Below are 17945 nucleotides of genomic sequence, written 5' to 3'. Positions count from 1 at the left end.
TCACTGTCCTACAATCAGGGATAGGCAAAAATACAATTGCATTTTTTTTTACAAAATACCCTAAAGAACAACATATAAAAATAATTAATGACATACATTTGCAAAGTATTTTATTTAATAAAAATGTCTAAAATATATTAGCAAGTAACCCCCTTAGCAACAACAACATGCTCAGTAATGGTTATATCACTTTTTGCTTACTTTTGAATGACTTTTTATCTACCTGTAACGCTCGTCGAAATGGGTAGACCAAGGCGCAGCATGATTTGGGTTCATCATAATTTATTTAAATGTGAACCAGTACCACCCCGCCCCCCCAAGGTGCGGACTCTGGCTCCAAAACCTGAAACCAAAAGGGAGGGTTGGGAGGGGGGGAGTGTCTAGTGTCGGTGGCGGCTCTGGTGCGGGACGAAGAACCCTCTCATCCCGTGAATCCAGTCATGGACCCGGGCTGGACACAGAAGAAGACTCTGACCTTGGAGCTGGACTGGACTCCGTGCTTAGACTGGTCATCGGCGCAGGAGGTTCCGGACCGTGGACCGTCGCAGAAGGTTCCGGACCGTGGACCGTCGCAGGAGGTTCTGGACCGTGGAACGTCTCTGGAGGTTCCGGACCGTGGACCGTCGCAGGAGGTTCTGGACCATGGACCGTCGCAGGAGGTTCTGGACCGTGGAACGTCTCTGGAGGTTCCGGACCGTGGACCGTCTCTGGAGGTCTCGAAACATGGACCGTCTCTGGAGGTTCCGGACTGTGGAGGTTCCGGACCGTGGACCGTTTCTGGAGGTTCCGGACCGTGGACCGTTTCTGGAGGTTCCGGACCGTGGACCGTCTCTGGAGGTTCCGGACCGTGGACCGTCTCTGGAGGTTCCGCACCGTGGACCGTCTCTGGAGGTTCCGCACCGTGGACCGTCTCTGGAGGTTCCGGACCGTGGACTGTCTCTGGAGATTCCGGACCGTGGACCGTCTCTGGAGGTTCCGCACTGTGGACCGTCTCTAGAGGTTCCGGACCGTGGACCGCAGACCGTCTCTGGAGGTTCTGGACTGTGGAGGTTCCGGACCGTGGACCGTTTCTGGAGGTTCCGGACCGCGGACCGTCTCTGGAGGTTCCGCACCGTGGACCGTCTCTGGAGGTTCCGGACCGTGGACCGTTTCTGGAGGTTCCGGACCGTGGACCGTCTCTGGAGGTTCCAGACCGTGGACCGGCTCTGGAGGTTCCGCACCGTGGACCGTCTCTGGAGGTTCCGGACCGTGGACCGTTTCTGGAGGTTCCGGACCGTGGACCGTCTCTGGAGGTTCCAGACCGTGGACCGTCTCTGGAGGTTCCGCACCGTGGACCGTCTCTGGAGGTTCCAGACCGTGGACCGTCTCTGGAGGTTCCGCACCGTGGACCGTCTCTGGATGTTCCGGACCGTGGACCGTCTCTGGAGGTTCCGGACCGTGGACCGTTTCTGGAGGTTCCGGACCGTGGACCGTCTCTGGAGGTTCCGGACTGCGGAACTGTCGCCAGAAGCTCTGGACTGGGGAGGCGCCCTGGAGGCCTGATGCGTGGGGTCACTTTAGCACAACAAGTGCGAGAAGCTGGCACAACGCACCGGACTGTGAATGCGCACTGGGTATACAGCGCAAAGATATCCTGGACCGAGGAGGCGCACTGGAGACCAGGCGTGCTGAGCCGGCACAACCCATCCTGGACAGATACCCACTTTAACACGACAAGTGCAAGGAGCTGGCACAGAACGCACCAGCTGTGAATGCGCAAAACATGGTGCATGACCGGTCACACACTCTCCACTGTGAGTACTGGGAGTTGGCTCCGGTTCACTCCCTCAACTTTCGCTGCCCACTCCTCGCCCAATCTGTCCCAATATTCCTCCTCGGTCTCTGACTCACCCCTCCGCGTCGCTGACCACTCTGTGTGCCTCCTCCAAAACATTTTTCGGGCTGTCTTTTTGGCTTGCGTCGTGGTCGCGAACCCTGGCGTCGTCGCTGTCCTTCCCTTGCTGCTTCCTCCTGCTTCAATGGCAGGCTTCTGTCTCCTGCCATAATCTCGTCCCACATCCAGGATGTCCTCCACTCCTGGCTTTCCTCCTGTGCACGCTGCTTGGTCCGTTGTTGGTGGGATCTTCTGTAACGCTCGCGAAATGGGTAGACCAAGGCGCAGCGGGATTTGGGTTCATCAAAATGTATTTAAATGTGAACCAGCAACAAAACAATAAAGAGAAACTAGCAAACAAACGTACAGCCTTGTAGGGCTCAAAAGCAACAATACAAAAACAAGATCCCACAAACAACAGGTGGGAAAAGGCTGCCTAAATATGATCCCGAATCAGAGACAACGATAGACAGCTGCCTCTGATTGGGAACCATACCAGGCCAACATAGAAATACAAAAACTAGACTACACATAGAAATAATAAACTGGAACATCCAGCAGTCACGCCCTGACCTACTCCACCATAGAAAATAAAGGCTTTCTATGGTCAGGACGTGACACTACCTCAGTTGAATGCACTACCTGTAATTCGCTCTGCATACGAGCATCTGATAAATGACCAACATTTTTATTTAAATGTAAAAATGAACAACTGCAAAGCACACTAGCTATTACTATTGGCCTTGTTTTGGGGGCGGAGGTCATTAGTATAATACTCGGCATGTTTTACGTGTATGTTTTACCATTTACATTTTGTCATTTAAAAGACACTTCAAATCAAATGTGTCACATACGCCAAATACTACCTTACCTTGAAATGCTTACTTACAAGCCCTTAATCAACAATGCAGTTCAAGTAATAGAGATAAGAAAATATTGACTAAATAAACTAAAGTGAAAAAATATGTAGTCCAAAAATCCAAAAGTAACACAAGAAAATGACATAACAATAACTAGGCTATATACAGGGGGGACCGGTGTAACGGATGTGAAACGGCTAGCTTAGTTAGCGGTGCGCGCTAAATAGCGTTTCAATCGGTTACGTCACTTGCTCTGAGACCTTGAAGTAGTAGTTCCCCTTGCTCTGCAAGAGCCGCGGCTTTTGTGGAGCGATGGGTAACGATGCTTCACTGGGTGACTGTTGTTGATGTGTGCAGAAGGTCCCTGGTTCGCGCCCGGGTATGGGCGAGGGGACGGTTTAAAATTATACTGTTACATTGATGCTGTTGACCCAGATTACTGGTTGCTGCGGAAAAAGGAGGAAGGTCAAAAGGGGGGTGAGTGTAACGGATGTGAAACGGCTAGCTTAGTTAGCGGTGCGCGCTAAATAGCGTTTCAATCGGTTACGTCACTTGCTCTGAGACCTTGAAGTAGTAGTTCCCCTTGCTCTGCAAGAGCCGCGGCTTTTGTGGAGCGATGGGTAACGATGCTTCGTGGGTGACTGTTGTTGATGTGTGCAGAAGGTCCCTGGTTCGCGCCCGGGTATGGGCGAGGGGACGGTTTAAAATTATACTGTTACACCGGCACCGAGTCAATGTGCGGTGGTACATGTTAGTCTATATAGACTATAGAAATTACAGAAATTACAGCTCTCGAGAGTATCTTGTTAGAAAATACATAAAGTTACTTGAAATACATATTTCAAATACATTTAACAGAAATACTGCCCATCGCTGCCTACAGAAAAGGCTGCAAAATGAATATGTTGCATTTACAGCCTCTGTACTGTGGTATTGTATAGAGGCAGTAAATATACAGGTATAGGAAACGAGCTGGTGTATTTTCTCTGTATTCCCTGTCCTGTCCTTGGGGCAGATTAGCAGCCCCAGCCCCTATCTTGGCAGACCCCCGGCTTCACACCATATTAAGCAGGATTTATCACCCGGGGCGGCAGCTGTTGACGGCTCAGTGATATGCTATTTCACAGACATACTACCCCACTGGTGGATGTAATAATGTTATTTCTGTCTTATCTCCACAAGATGAACTGTGCCCCCATCCACGCCCACCTCCGCTCCATCTGCACTCTCACACACACACACACCTTCACGTAAGGTAGATTACATCCACGTTTCTTCTTCTTCTTTTCATGATTATTATTCCACAACAGAGATTGCCTTTGGATCCCCAGCTGTTTCAGTTGAGTGGCCGCCACAGCTAATGGTGGGATAATGAAGGAGAACAATAACTTGAATTGATTGTTATCTGAAGGTGGGAATGACCTCGGGAAGGCGGGCAGCGTGGTGATTGGGTGTTATTGATATACTTATCACTTCCACTACCCCCTACCACATCAGATAAAGGTATATGGAAATGGGAGAATTGAATTAAGGACCATTTTTGAGAGGGTCTCATGTCCCATGGTGTTGTTCAACGGAAATTCAGATTGATAATTGAGGCTAACAGGTTATCACTGTAAAATTTCACCAAAGGAGAATGTATTACCTTGTTAAGCAGTCCATATACCATTTAATTTTCTATACCATCCTCTGGTCGCACTAGGAATTTAGTGCAGGGTACCTGAATGCGTTTTGTATAGTATAAATGGTTTGGCCTCTCCCTTTAAATTTGTTATCCATATCTCTGGCATTCAAATGCCTCCCCATGCAAATGGTTCACTTCCAGAAGGATCCCTGCAGCATCCCTGGCAAAGTTCAAATGAATTGAGGTGGACGGGGATGTGAATTATAAGGATCTGTTTCATTTAAAGTTCTAACGTTCATTATTTTTCCCTTCACCCGTGTCTAGTTTTTTTGTGATTACGTGTTGGTATTTGGGGTTTTGTTAGGATCCCCATTAGGTATTAGTGAAAGCAGCAGCTACTCTTCCTGGGGTCAACATGTGTCCTGTTTAAGAAAATTGGTGGACATGCTCTTACAATGTTTTTGTTATTTGTCCAATGCTGTTAATCTGCCTATTGATTGAACATATATTTTAAACAATTATCAAAAAAATGCAGATAAATATGGCATCAGGTGTTCCCATGACAACATTGAAACAAATTTGGTATAGGCAGTTGCACCAACAGTAGATCCTCTGTTTGAGGAAAACATGTATTTTACCTTTCTATTACAGTTTGAATCTACTGTAACTGAATTGAGTTTGTACAATGGATTTGTTTGCACTGCTTGTAGTGATAATTCAGTGTTCTTCCTTTCACTGTGTGAGCACAATAATGTTGCCCTTGGCTTTAAATCAAATGAAATCAAATGTTATTTGCCACATACACATGGTTGGCAGATGTTAATGCAAGTGTAGCGAAATGCTTGTGCTTCTAGTTCCGACAATGCAGTAATAACTAACGAGTAATCTAACCTAACAATTCCACAAGAATTATACACACAAGTGTAAAGGGATAAAGAATATGTACATAAAGATATATAAATGAGTGATGGTACAGAACGGCATAGGCATAGTTTAAAGTGGCTAGTGATACATGTATTACATAAAGATGGCAAGATGCAGTACAGGATATAGAGTACAGTATATACATATACATATGAGATGAGTAATGTAGGGTATGTAAACATTATATTAAGTGGCATTGTTTAAAGTGGCTCGTGATACATTTGTACATCCATTTCCATCAATTTCCATTATTAAAGTGGCTTGAGTTGAGTCAGTATGTTGGCAGCAGCCACTCAATGTTAGTGGTGAGATAGAAGCTGTTTTTCAGTCTCACGGTCCCTGCTTTGATGCACCTGTACTGACCTCGCCTCCTGGATGATAGCGGGGTGAACAGGCAGTGGCTCGGGTGGTTGTTGTCCTTGATGATCTTTATGGCCTTCCTGTGACATCGGGTGGTGTAGGTGTCCTGGAGGGCAGGTAGTTTGCCCCCGATGATGCGTTGTGCAGGCCTCACTACCCTCTGGAGAGCCTTACGGTTGTGGGCGGAGCAGTTGCCATACCAGGCGGTGATACAGCCCGACAGGATGCTCTTGATTGTGCATCTGTAGAAGTTTGTGAGTGCTTTTGGTGACAAGCTGAGGTTGAAGAGGCGCTACTGCGCCTTCTTCACAACGCTGTCTGTGTGGGTGGACCAATTCAGTTTGTCCGTGATGTGTACGCCGAGGAACTTAAAACATACTACCCTCTCCACTACTGTCCCATCGATGTGGATAGGGGGGTGCTCCCTCTGCTGTGTGCTGAAGTCCACAATCATCTCCTTTGTTAAGTTGACGTTGAGTGTGAGGTTATTTTCCTGACACCACACTCCGAGGGCCCTCACCTCCTCCCTGTAGGCCGTCTCGTCGTTGTTGGTAATCAAGCCTACCACTGTAGTGTCGTCTGCAAACTTGATGATTGAGTTGGAGGCGTGCATGGCGGGTAGTAGTGGGTGAACAGGGAGTACAGGAGAGGGCTCAGAACACACCCTTGTGGGGCCCCAGTTTTGAGGATCAGCGGGGTGGAGATGTTGTTACCTACCCTCACCACCTGGGGGCGGCCTGCCAGGAAGTCCAGTACCCAGTTGCACAGGACGGGGTTGAGACCCAGGGTCTCGAGCTTGATGACGAGTTTGGAGGGTATTATGTTGTTAAATGCTGAGTTGTAGTCGATTAACAGCATTCTCACGTAGGTATTCCTCTTGTCCAGATGGGTTAGGGCAGTGTGCAGTGTGGTTGCGATTGCGTCGTCTGTGGACCTATTGGGGCGGTAAGCAAATTGGAGTGGGTCTAGGGTGTCAGGTAGGGTGGAGGTGATATGGTCCTTGACTAGTCTCTCAAAGCACTTCATGATGACGGAAGTGAGTGCTACGGGGCGGTAGTCGTTCAGCTCCGTTACCTTTGCTTTCTAGGGTACAGGAACAATGGTGGCTCTCTTGAAGCATGTGGGAACAGCAGACTGAGATAAGGATTGATTGAATATGTCCGTAAACACACCACATACAACTTATTTATGTGCAAAGGTGACTCCTTTTTTCCCTGATGCTGTACGTGCCACCATTTGCATACTTTAGTTTTTGTTTGTTAGAAGCTATATTCTGCTCAATTATCATTTTCCCCTGGACCTATATATGCAACTCTCTCTCTCTTTCTCCCTTTCCCCCTCTCTCTCTCTGAGGGCCAATTGGGATGTCATGATATGCAAATGATAGTGCGAATGCCCTAGTTTCTTATAAATAGACATGTGTATGATCAAGTATAAAAACAGGTCTACTTCAAGAGGAGAAGGCTCTTTGTACAGCTAAAATGTTCTGTTTCATAATCACAGATCTAATTATTAATTTGGCGTGTTTTATTCAGGCATTTTTATTTTCCTGTAGTCTTTGTGGTTGTGGTTACCCTTGCTGTGTGTTGTTTAACCTCTGAGTGTGCTAATGTACAGGAATGGGGTTTAATAACACCTGAACACACACTCTTTCCCAAAATGTGGTATTGTGGAGGGCTGCAATCTCCAGTGTTGAGCAGGTGTCTCTCTCACACACACAGACACATACACACACATGTACGCACACACACATACATACCATTCACTTTGTTCCATCAAAGAGTATGGTTTGATAAGGTCGAGAGAGCCTTGCATCGTGAAATCTAAGCGCAGGCATTGGTTGTTCCCTCCAGTGGGCTGTGAATTATAACAACCCGCGATCAGATGGTATACAGCAGTGTGCTGACCATTAGAGCGTTCCTGCTTCATAAGCTCAATGATCAATGGTCTTTCATAACATGTCCCCTCTCCATCCCTGTGCTGCAAATCCTACATGTTCTCCCATGTTTATCACTTTCCTCTCCTTCTCACTCTCTCTCACTACTCTCCGTCTCTCTCTCTCTCTCTTGCTCACTCACTCACTAACTCTCTTCGTCTCTATCTCTTTCTCTCTCTCCCCTCTGTCTCTATCTGTGTCCCTGTCTGTCCACAGGCTTTTTTTTCATTAGTTTGATAGATTCGGCGATAGTTAACCATCCCTCTTTCTCTCCTCTCCCCACAGCTCTCATTGTGAGAAGCCGGCAGTGGTGTGAGATGACGCCTTGCTTGGATGACGAGGGCTGTGACCTCTTAGTAAACCACTCGGGCTGGACCTGCACACAGCCAGGGGGCCGGGTGAAGACCACCACGGTAAGACAAGACTGCCAAGCCTCGTGACCACAATCTGTCACAGTTAAAGTGTCCAGAGTTCGTAGTCATAACACCTGTCCAGAGACCTGTCTTAACACCTGTCCAGAGACCTCTCATAAGACCTGTCCAGAGACCTGTCATAAGACCTGTCCAGAGACCTGTCATAAGATGTCTCCAGAGACCTGTCCAGAGACCTGTCATAAGACCTGCCATAAGATGTGTCCAGAGACCTGCCATAAGACGTGTCCAGAGACCTGTCATAAGACCTGTCCAGAGACCTCTCATAAGACCTGCCATAAGACGTGTCCAGAAACATGTCATAAGACGTGTCCAGAGACCTGTCATAAGACGTGTCCAGAGACCTGTCATAAGACCTGTCCAGAGACCTGTCTTAAGACCTGTCCAGAGACCTGTCTTAAGACCTGTCCAGGGACCTGTCATAAGACCTGTCCAGAGACCTGTCCAGAGACCTGTCATAAGACCTGTCCAGAGACCTGTCATAAGACCTGTCCAGAGACCTGTCATAAGACCTGTTCAGAGACCTGTCTTAACACTTGTCCAGAGACCTGTCTTAACACTTGTCCAGAGGCCTGCCTTAACACTTGTCCAGAGGCCTGCCTTAACACTTGTCCAGAGGCCTGCCTTCTCACCTGTCCAGAGGCCTGTCTTAACACTTGTCCAGAGGCCTGCCTTAACACTTGTCCAGAGGCCTGTCTTAACACCTGTCCAGAGGCCTGCCTTAACACCTGTCCAGAGGCCTGTCTTAACACTCGTCCAGAGGCCTGCCTTAACACTTGTCCAGAGGCCTGCCTTGACACCTGTCCAGAGGCCTGCCTTAACACCTGTCCAGAGGCCTGCCTTAACCCCTGTCCACTAGTCATTTTCAGGATAACTCAATTGAATGAGTCTTTGTCACATATGTCTATGTGGTCAGTGACTGATGTGATTAACTTTTTGTATGGCTGCACCATCTAGCTATTTCAATGTGTTTTTTTGTGTGTCTTCATGTGACAACAGAAAGGAAACCAAAGCTTAAGTGTGTTGATTAAATAATTCTCACTCATGCACACTTAATGCCACTCCCTGAATGGTACTTCTGTCGCTCTCTTGTCAGGGCATCCATTTCAGCGGTGATCAAGGAGCTCCATTTCAATAGGGTCATTCTGCTACATTCATTTACATCCCCATCATTGGCATGTAGTCTGATGTTCATAAATGGGGCAGAAAGGTTGTTCATTTATATCTACGCCATAAAGCGTTTACAGAACACATGCACTGCAGCTCATCAACCTAATAGCTTATTGTTAGCATTCATACAAAGATAAGGCATTAACTAAAAGCTTATGATTTACAAATGTGTCATTGCATTAAGGTTGCGTACTTCTCTCCATTATCAATAGCAGCTAACATACACATCCTGCTAACATACAGATCCTATAGAGGTCTTCTGACTATCATAAACACCTGTGATAGTCTTCTACATCACAAAGAATCAGGTAGAATTCTCTGAATTTCCCTCCAGAAGTGTCTTGAAGTGTGAGGGGTAGTCATGCATGCTCAGGCTTTCAGTGCCGTGGTTGGCGGCCTGAGACAGGAGGCTGGTGGGCTGTCAGTCTAGGTACTGAATAATGAAACCTGTCAACCCAAGCATCGCTTTGAAAGTCCAGCATTTTATGTGCAGAAACCCTCTGTTCAGGCGCCATTGCTTTCAATGGGGCTTGTTTTAAAGATAGACAGGGGCCAAGGGAGCTACTAACCCTGTAAATTCTGTCTAAAATAACAGGTGTCTCTTGGTAGACCGTTAGAGCCATCTCCTGTATTGCGGTGGCAGACTCCATTTTGTGCCAATTGTGTCCGATGCTAAGGGATTCTGCTCTGTAACCATAAAAGCTTTAGTAGGGAAAAGAAAACAAGCCTTTTTTTCCCTAACTTAACAACACAGACCTCCAAAGTTAAGCCCTGCCGTGGCTGACTACACAGAAACTAATGAATTCAGATGTTGTTATAGAATACATTTGACTCAATTATGTTGAAATCCTTTGCCCCAGACTAAAAAGTAAAAACTATTGTGCAAGTCACAGTAACCAGTGACATTTTCATCCGAGGGCATTGTCTACGGATGGTCTCAAAACTATGGATTGGGCTTGAGTGCTTTTTTACATTTTATAATCACATGCAGGACATTAACACAATTACAAAATGTTTAGGCATGTTACCACATGTATTGGATTATGTATTTATATTTTATACAGTACTAAGTAGTACACAATGAGGCATTACTGATTTCTAATTCATGAAATAAGTTTGTGTTTTCTCCATACTTAAAACTTGAGCATTTTGACTTCTTTCGATATCATTGAGATGCGCCATCGTTCTCTAACTCTGGTCATGGAGAGCCACTGGATGTGCAGGCTTCCGATTCTGTCCCATGGTAACACCTGATAATCAATAACCTGGTGAACAGGTCTAACATATAGCTTAGTACATGATTGCCAAATATGTGCAGCTTAATGTGTATAAAAGTCACTCTGTTTTTTTTATAAGACTATAAAGTTGAATATTACAGCCTCAGTATACTTTTTACAGCATGCTAATGTAATGTATATAAAAATGCATTTTACAGTGTGAAAGTTATAATATTAGACTCATTAAACTGATCTTCTTAAAATGTCCAAACATTCTCATATAGGCCGCCCTTAAGCACGTCTTCATATTCTTCAATTCAATTTCCATATTTATTTTACGGATCCATCTTTTGCTTTACCTAAGATTAACAAGCATGATTTCGACTTTCTTGTTGTATCTCTGTCTCTTGGCTTTTTTGTATCCCCTGATGTAATGTTCCTGACAGTATGCCAATATATTATGTCATTCAGTGGATGCTGAATCATGCGCAGACTTAGTATCATGTTCAAACCAAATTCCTTGTGCTTGTACCTGGATATTGTGTCATGGGCATCTAAAATGGTGCAATGTAATTGGACAAATTTAACATTGGGAGAGTCTGTTCTTCCCTGCATGAAACTATTACTGAGAGAGAGGGAAAGGGATTCAGAAAGAAAGAAGGAAAGAGAGGCAGCGAGAGTGCGGAGAGAGGAAGTAGAGGGGAAGTTGATAGTCACCAGTCAAATCAACTCACGATATCTGGTTCTTTTCTGGCAGCATAATAGTCTATCAATAGCAGAGGAATTAGCCTTTTTGCTATATAAATGCATGGATCATTTGAACACCAATATTACAGCATGTTTAACATAATATTCCCATCTTATAAGCTTCAAGCTGGTAAGAGAAATGGAAGCCCATTTTCCAAGTAGCAGAATGATTTAGAGGCAGTGGATGTTCTTCACATATCTGTGTAGTCTATGCTTCAGTCTTTTGTCATTCATTGTCATGCCAGGCAGTCTAGGCTCGCTGTCATCGTCTGTCTAGACTTTTTTTGAGCATTAAGGGCGAGGAGTAGAGCAGGCCTTATCCTGATTCAATAAATACCTTCAGCCACACAATCTAATCACAGACATTGTTGACACAGGCAGGTATGCAGCTAGCAAGCCCAATTCATATGAAACTGGCCTTACTGCACATACTCTAGTCTTGACCTGAATTAACACACTTGTGTTGACATGTTTAGATATTGTCCATGAGATGTAATGTCACAAAATCACGTTTCAAGTGAAAGTACCTTACACATCAGCTATACATGTTGTGCGAGCTACAATTATGTTAGCTAGCATTATGCAGTTGCTAGAACAACTATTTTTTCTTACCCTTATTTTACCAATAATTATACTGAGAACACATTCTCATTTACAGCATCAACGTGGGGAATAGTTACAATGGAGTGGATGGGGGGTGAGTGAGCCAATTGTAATTGGAAGCTGGGGATGATTAGGGGACCGTGATGGTATGAGGGCCAGATTGGGAATTTAGCCAGGACACCGGGGTTAACACCCATACTCTTAGGATAAGTGCCGTGGGATTTTTAGTGACCACAGAGAGTCAGGACACTCATTTTAAAGTCCCACCCGAAAGACAGCACCCTACACGGGGCAATGTCCCCAATCATTACCTGCGACCCTGCCCAAAATATCTTTGCATATGACGATCAGCTAAAGCATTGGACCAGAAGGTTTGGCTCAACAAAGAATAAGGCAGAGCTGATACAGTCTAACGCACGAACATGCTCGTTTTTTGTTGCTTTGAGATATTTGCCAATTGCTTGCCTGTTTAACTCAATCAAATCTCATCTTGTTTTGCTCTCAAAACAAATTCCTTTTATTTATTTTTTTACCAAAACTTAATTATGTGCAAACGCAAGAAACACAGCCCCTTTTGTTTTCCAATTAATTTTAGCAGGATTATTTATCGCAAAAAAATGATGACAGATAACAACATCCATTTTATTAAAACCCAAAAAGCGGTTATTGCCATCCCGTATTCACATTCACACTCAATTTCTAGATGCAGTGAAAGTTCTTAATTATATGATAAAGCTCATCGGTTATTACCTCTCTCTTTACTGTGTGGCAGACTAAAAATGAACATTCTGTGGTACATCATCATTAACACTGAGGAATGAGATTACTGTAATCAGTCATATTTGGCAGCTGGCATGGACAGTCAATGTGAAGAGACAGAGACAAGGAAGTTATGGTTCATTTTCATGTACTGTCAGGACCACAACTCTTTCCCTATGTATGCAACACATTTTTAATAAAGACTATTGACATGAACTATATTAGAGTGTGTGTGCGTGTGCGTGCCCAGCTCTTCCGATTGGGGGAATGCATGAGTGGACAGTACAGAGATCTATAAGAAGACAGATAGACTGGGCTGTGGTGGAGCTGATTCTCTTTCCCTAATTGATCCCATTGGGCAGCCAGGCTTTACCAGGACCAATCAAATCACAGTTCGAACACAATCACCATGGAGGGGACAGCTGTTCGTCTGAAAACAGTGCAGAATGACTCAAGGTTGTAGGATCTGCCTACCCATCACCAATCCTAACATTAAGCATTATGGAGGTGAAATGCTATATAGACTGGCCATAGGTCAAAACATAAGAGGCAGCGATAACCTCATCTCAGCATTTTCCCAATGTCAACACTATTTTCCCTATCTAACTGCGGGAAACAACAACTTTATTCCTCAGAATTACTTCCAATGCGTTAATAACTGTGTCGCTCATTGAATTTCTGTTGACTAATCCTATTTGGTCTTGAGCATATGGTTCACCTTTCATCTGTATTGTCTGTATCAACATTGCTGTATCCTTATGCATTTAGGATGTATCCCCGTATTCCACTGGTTGTGCCGTCATTGCCTCATGCTTCCAGACATCACTATGCTTTGTCCTGTGCTCGCTATGCTACATTGCCATGAGTATCTATACATTGGGCAATCAAAAATCGAATCATTTTTCTATCAAAACAAATAACTGGGAATTCCTGGAGACACGATATAGGTGTAGCACCGCAAAAGAGAATGTTTCAATTGCTACACAGTTAAGTTACACGTTATTATATTGACATTTTGAACCCGAGTATACATTTTCACAGCTCAAAAAAAGTGTTTTATCTAACCAAAGAAAATGTAGCATCACTCTTCATTTAGTATAAGACCATGCATGCTTTATCCCTATGCATACACTTTAAAAAAGGGGTTCCAAATTGGTTCTGCGGCTGTCCATAGGAGAACCCTTTTTGGTTACAGGTAGAACTCTTTTAGAATGTTCTACATGGAACCCAAGGGAGTTCTTCAAAGGGTTCTTCTATGGGGACAGCCGAAGAACCATTTAAGCTTCTAGATAGCACCTTTTTTGTATGACCAAAAAATGCATGAAACGCTCCCTGTGATTTCAGGCCCTATGACGACACACACACAAAAACACAACGCCTTGCCAGCCAGACAGACAGCAAAAGTCAACCACTTTTCAAGGACAGACAGGAGGGAAACAACAAACTGCAGATCCTGGCAGGCTAGAGCGACACAGCAAGGTACAGATGAATTCTGTTTCCCCTAAATGTCATATGCATGATTACTCCTTTGTGATGGCAAATGACACACTTGTTTTCTCTTCCGTAATGATGTTGGGCAAGATGACGCCGACAGACATGGCAGATCTGCTTCTAACTCCTAAGCACAAGCATTTTGCTACACCCGCAATAGCATCTGCTAAATATGTGTATGTGACCAATACAATTTGATTTGATTTGAACAGCATCCGATGAAATGTTGACATTAATGACATTAATGATATCTGTAATGATAGATACATTTATATTTGATCCCTGTTTAATTAGCTTGAGTCAATAATACAGGGGAGATTCAATTGGCAGTGGGCCAAAATAAAGGTCTTAGAACCCAGGTTCATTGGCCTTGCCGTACTGTTTTGCCTCTGCTTTGGAATTCCTATTACAGATGTACAAGACAGTTAGTTACAAGACGGTTATGAATTATTCAATGCATACTCGCCCCAAAGGTGCACTTGTTCAAAGGCTTCACCTGGAATTGACTACGACACTGCCCTTTAAGGAACACAAATATTTTCCCTGCCCATATTGTCTTCCGTTGTTAATTTTTAGAGAAAGCTTTGATATACTGTCTGCCTTTGTCGTGCCATCTTTCTATAGTCTGTGCTACGCATGATTTCCACTGTAGTCTAATTTGGATTGAAGCAGGCAAATGAATCTATGGCTAAAGAAAACCAACCATGGTATATTTAAGCATAAAGGCTGAGTGGTGTGGTATATGGCCTATTCAGAACTACGGACTGTTCTTAGCCACGATGCAACACGGAGTGCCTGGATACAGCCCTTAGCCGTGGTGTCTTATTGCTATTATAAACTGCTATTATAAACTTGTTACCAATGTAATTAGAGCAGTAAAATAAATGTTTTGTCATACCCATGCTATACAGTCTGATATACCATGGCTGTCAGCCAATCAGCATTCAGGGCTCGAACCACCCAGTTTATAATTGTTTGTAGTCTGCTTGTGGATTTCTGTCAGGTAATATTTACTTGTGAGGTCATTTTTGATAATGTGTGTCTCCTGATTTTATTGTCCAATTGGGGAAATAATGTTTCTAACATCATGCACAGCTTAAAGGGCATTAAATATGCAGGACAATGAGAATGACTTACAACTACAGTACAGTCAACACAAAATATACAGTCAATATAGTGTTGAAGAATATACGTGAGTTCATTTGATATCAGGGTTTGTAACACGTGGTTGAGATGCAAGGGGAGGTGTCAGTCATCAATATAGCAAGAATGACCTCTATACTGTGCCCTCTATTGCAATGAGGTAGGAAACATGACGCCTGCATGACATTGTATTGTAAGTGTGGGGGCAGTGACTTATGCAGGGCACTAAGGCATACTTCAGTTAAATTGCTTTGTGAATGCGCAGGGAAGACATTTTGCTTCACTTTGTCATTTCATCTATGATGTTGTCATTATTTTTAGCATAACCAAATGGCTAGAGGGCAGTGTGGAGCCCCACACTATCTTTTGTACATTAAGGGCTGTGTCAAGTCGCAGAGAATTCGAAACAACTCTGATTACATTTAAAAATCTATCTGTGTATGGAGAAGATCTGTCACACTCTTTAACCCCTGTACTGTTGGGTCATCGAAAGTGATGGTATTCAATTGAATGAAGGCTCAGTCAGACAGCGAGGTCTGCCTCACGCCACTGTATTCGTCACCTCATTTACATCTTGTGCGTGTCTAATCTCAACTTGAGCAACACCTTGGCATCATTAGAGCGAGTTCATTAACTGAAATGAACGTGATACAGTCGGAGAATAAAGAACATTCTGTGCAATTTTATCTATAGAACACAAGACATGGATATGGAAAAAAGTATTGTTAATCTTTAAGTGTTTGTGACAGAGAGAGGGGGAGAGGGGGAAAGAGAGAGGGGGGAGAGAGAGGGGGAGCAAAAGATAGGGAGGGGGGGGGATAATCTGCAGCTCAAAACATTCAGACTCCTGATGTCAAACCCCAATGTTTTCTGAATCACACATAACATGCTGCATTGAGTCCCCTGAAGTGATAGGCTTGCCATTTTATCGACGGTGGCCGTCACCATAAATACATGGCTTACACAAGCAGAAGGGCTCTCAGAGCCAGATGTCGCATGTCGTCCTGCATCCTCTTCTCCCCTGACGGCTGTTGTGTTCCTATCGATTCCCAGGTCTCCTGATGATGGCGGGGACAGACGCTCCCGAGAGAGAGGGGATGGTGTGTGAGCTGCTTCCCATAGTCCATCGTCACCGCCTCTGTGGAGCATACGTCGTCTTATCATCAGCTGTCCTTCTATTGTTCTGTGCAGCAGCGTGAAGCCACGTAGAACCTACGTTGCCAAAGGCCCGGACTCCAAATACAGGAGTTGGAGCTTAACATGGAACATATGGACTCTGCAATGCTCTATTATTCCTTGGGAGACAGAACTTATTTTTCAGTTGAGTTTGGAGAATTCTGATGTGTGTCGTCATGAACTTCTGGATCTGACCCAACCTAGACTTTGGAGACACGGGACAAAATGTTTATTTTGGAGTTTATGCTTGGCAACTCCTCTGTAGTGATTTTACAGACCAAAGAAAAAGATAGCCGACTGCTCCATATTTTGGAGACACAGTGGACTTCGGGATGAAGGGTTTAGAGACTTTTCCAAGTTGATGAAACATGCAATCCCATATTCCCTCTCACCATATTACAGACTCTAGACATACCCACAAATGTACACATGGTGATAAAAGTGATGTGTTGTGCAGAGTAAATGTGTACAAATGAATGACGAATACTGAATGGAAAAAGTCAAGGGACGTTGTGTAATTCGTCAATGATGTATCTCTTGGACTACTAAACTGTACTTGTATACTCACTGCTCTATTTTGAACATACATTAAATCAGATATACATTTTCAATTGCTATATTTGGACAATTTGCAGTCAGCATGACTGGTTATAGTGAAAGAAACAAATCATTTCTCACCAGTAAAGAATAGGAGGAAAATAGTAAATACATCATATCTGTTTGGGGTAAAGAAACATTAAATGTATTTTCAAAAGCCTAAAGTTATATATTTAACAGTTTTATATGTTGTATCTTTGTAGAAAACCTTATTTAACACTGAAAATGTGGTCACATTGTGTATCCACAGTTTATGATTGGCAATGAGCTATGTCCTTAACCTACTGGTCTCTTGTTCATTTGAACAAGTTTTTTCATCATAAAAAGTCAATTATTTAACATGAATTGAAGAAAGAACAGAATTAAAGCATTCAGATCATAGTACAGAGCCAATTTCTGAAAGGTTATATGTTCTACGTGTTCCAAGTGTTCTACTTTTATAGCCCCTCTCCAATAACCTTTGTGGAAATGTTGCACAATTTGGGGTTGTACTTTTCAAACCACTTAAACTACATTCAATGACCAAGCTACTGCCATTTTCAATGGAAGGGGGAGACATTTATTGAGTTACTCATTGGCGACGACAGTTTGCAACCAAAGCTCAGAAAGTGATGAGGCTACTTTTGAAATAGCCAATGGGGGAGAGAAGCTCTCGCACTAGCGAACTTCGACACTGCTGGTTAGGCTACCACCAACATGCTGTTTTGCATGCTGTTCAGAAGAAACACACTAGGATAATTTCAGCAACATGGTACGGAAGGTCGCGAGCAGTATGAACGTCCTGTTAGTAGTTCAACCCAATGGTGGGATTATGCCACAGCATTGGAGTATTGGATCAATGAGTGGCAAATACGTACTCTATTGTGGGCCAATTTAAACACAACTTCTACCACTGTCTGTAGTCTCAATGCAAGTTTTCTCTGGGATTCTGTAAAGATTTTACTTTATATCAGAGAGACTTCATGGGAATATCATATACATAGGTGAACATTGATTTACAACATATCATCCTACAGTAACATCTCTAGACAAAC

The 17945-nt window shown here is 44.0% G+C and overlaps 1 protein-coding gene across 3 annotated transcripts in view; it reads left to right on the top strand.

The window, feature by feature from the left end:
• The window catches only part of LOC118359322 (chemokine-like protein TAFA-5), a 118147-nt gene extending 100855 nt beyond the window's left edge, over window positions 1-17292 (top strand). For 2 of the 3 annotated variants that reach the window (XR_004820637.2, XR_004820638.2), the window contains exons 3-5: window positions 7863-7990; window positions 13849-13983; window positions 16192-17292. Coding sequence is in view for 1 of the 3 variants with exons in the window: in XM_035737817.2 (XP_035593710.1) it covers window positions 7863-7990; window positions 16192-16200 (137 nt within the window). In the remaining 2 variants the exon portion in view is untranslated. The remainder of the gene's footprint in view (window positions 1-7862; window positions 7991-13848; window positions 13984-16191) is intronic. The other variant, XM_035737817.2, reaches the window with a different exon arrangement.
• Window positions 17293-17945: the final 653 nt, after the last annotated feature.

The sequence above is a fragment of the Oncorhynchus keta genome, chromosome 26 (assembly GCF_023373465.1).
Source record: "Oncorhynchus keta strain PuntledgeMale-10-30-2019 chromosome 26, Oket_V2, whole genome shotgun sequence".
NCBI lineage: Eukaryota > Metazoa > Chordata > Actinopteri > Salmoniformes > Salmonidae > Oncorhynchus > Oncorhynchus keta.
Note: the sequence above shows the minus strand (reverse complement) of the source record. Positions and strands in the feature narration are given on the sequence as shown.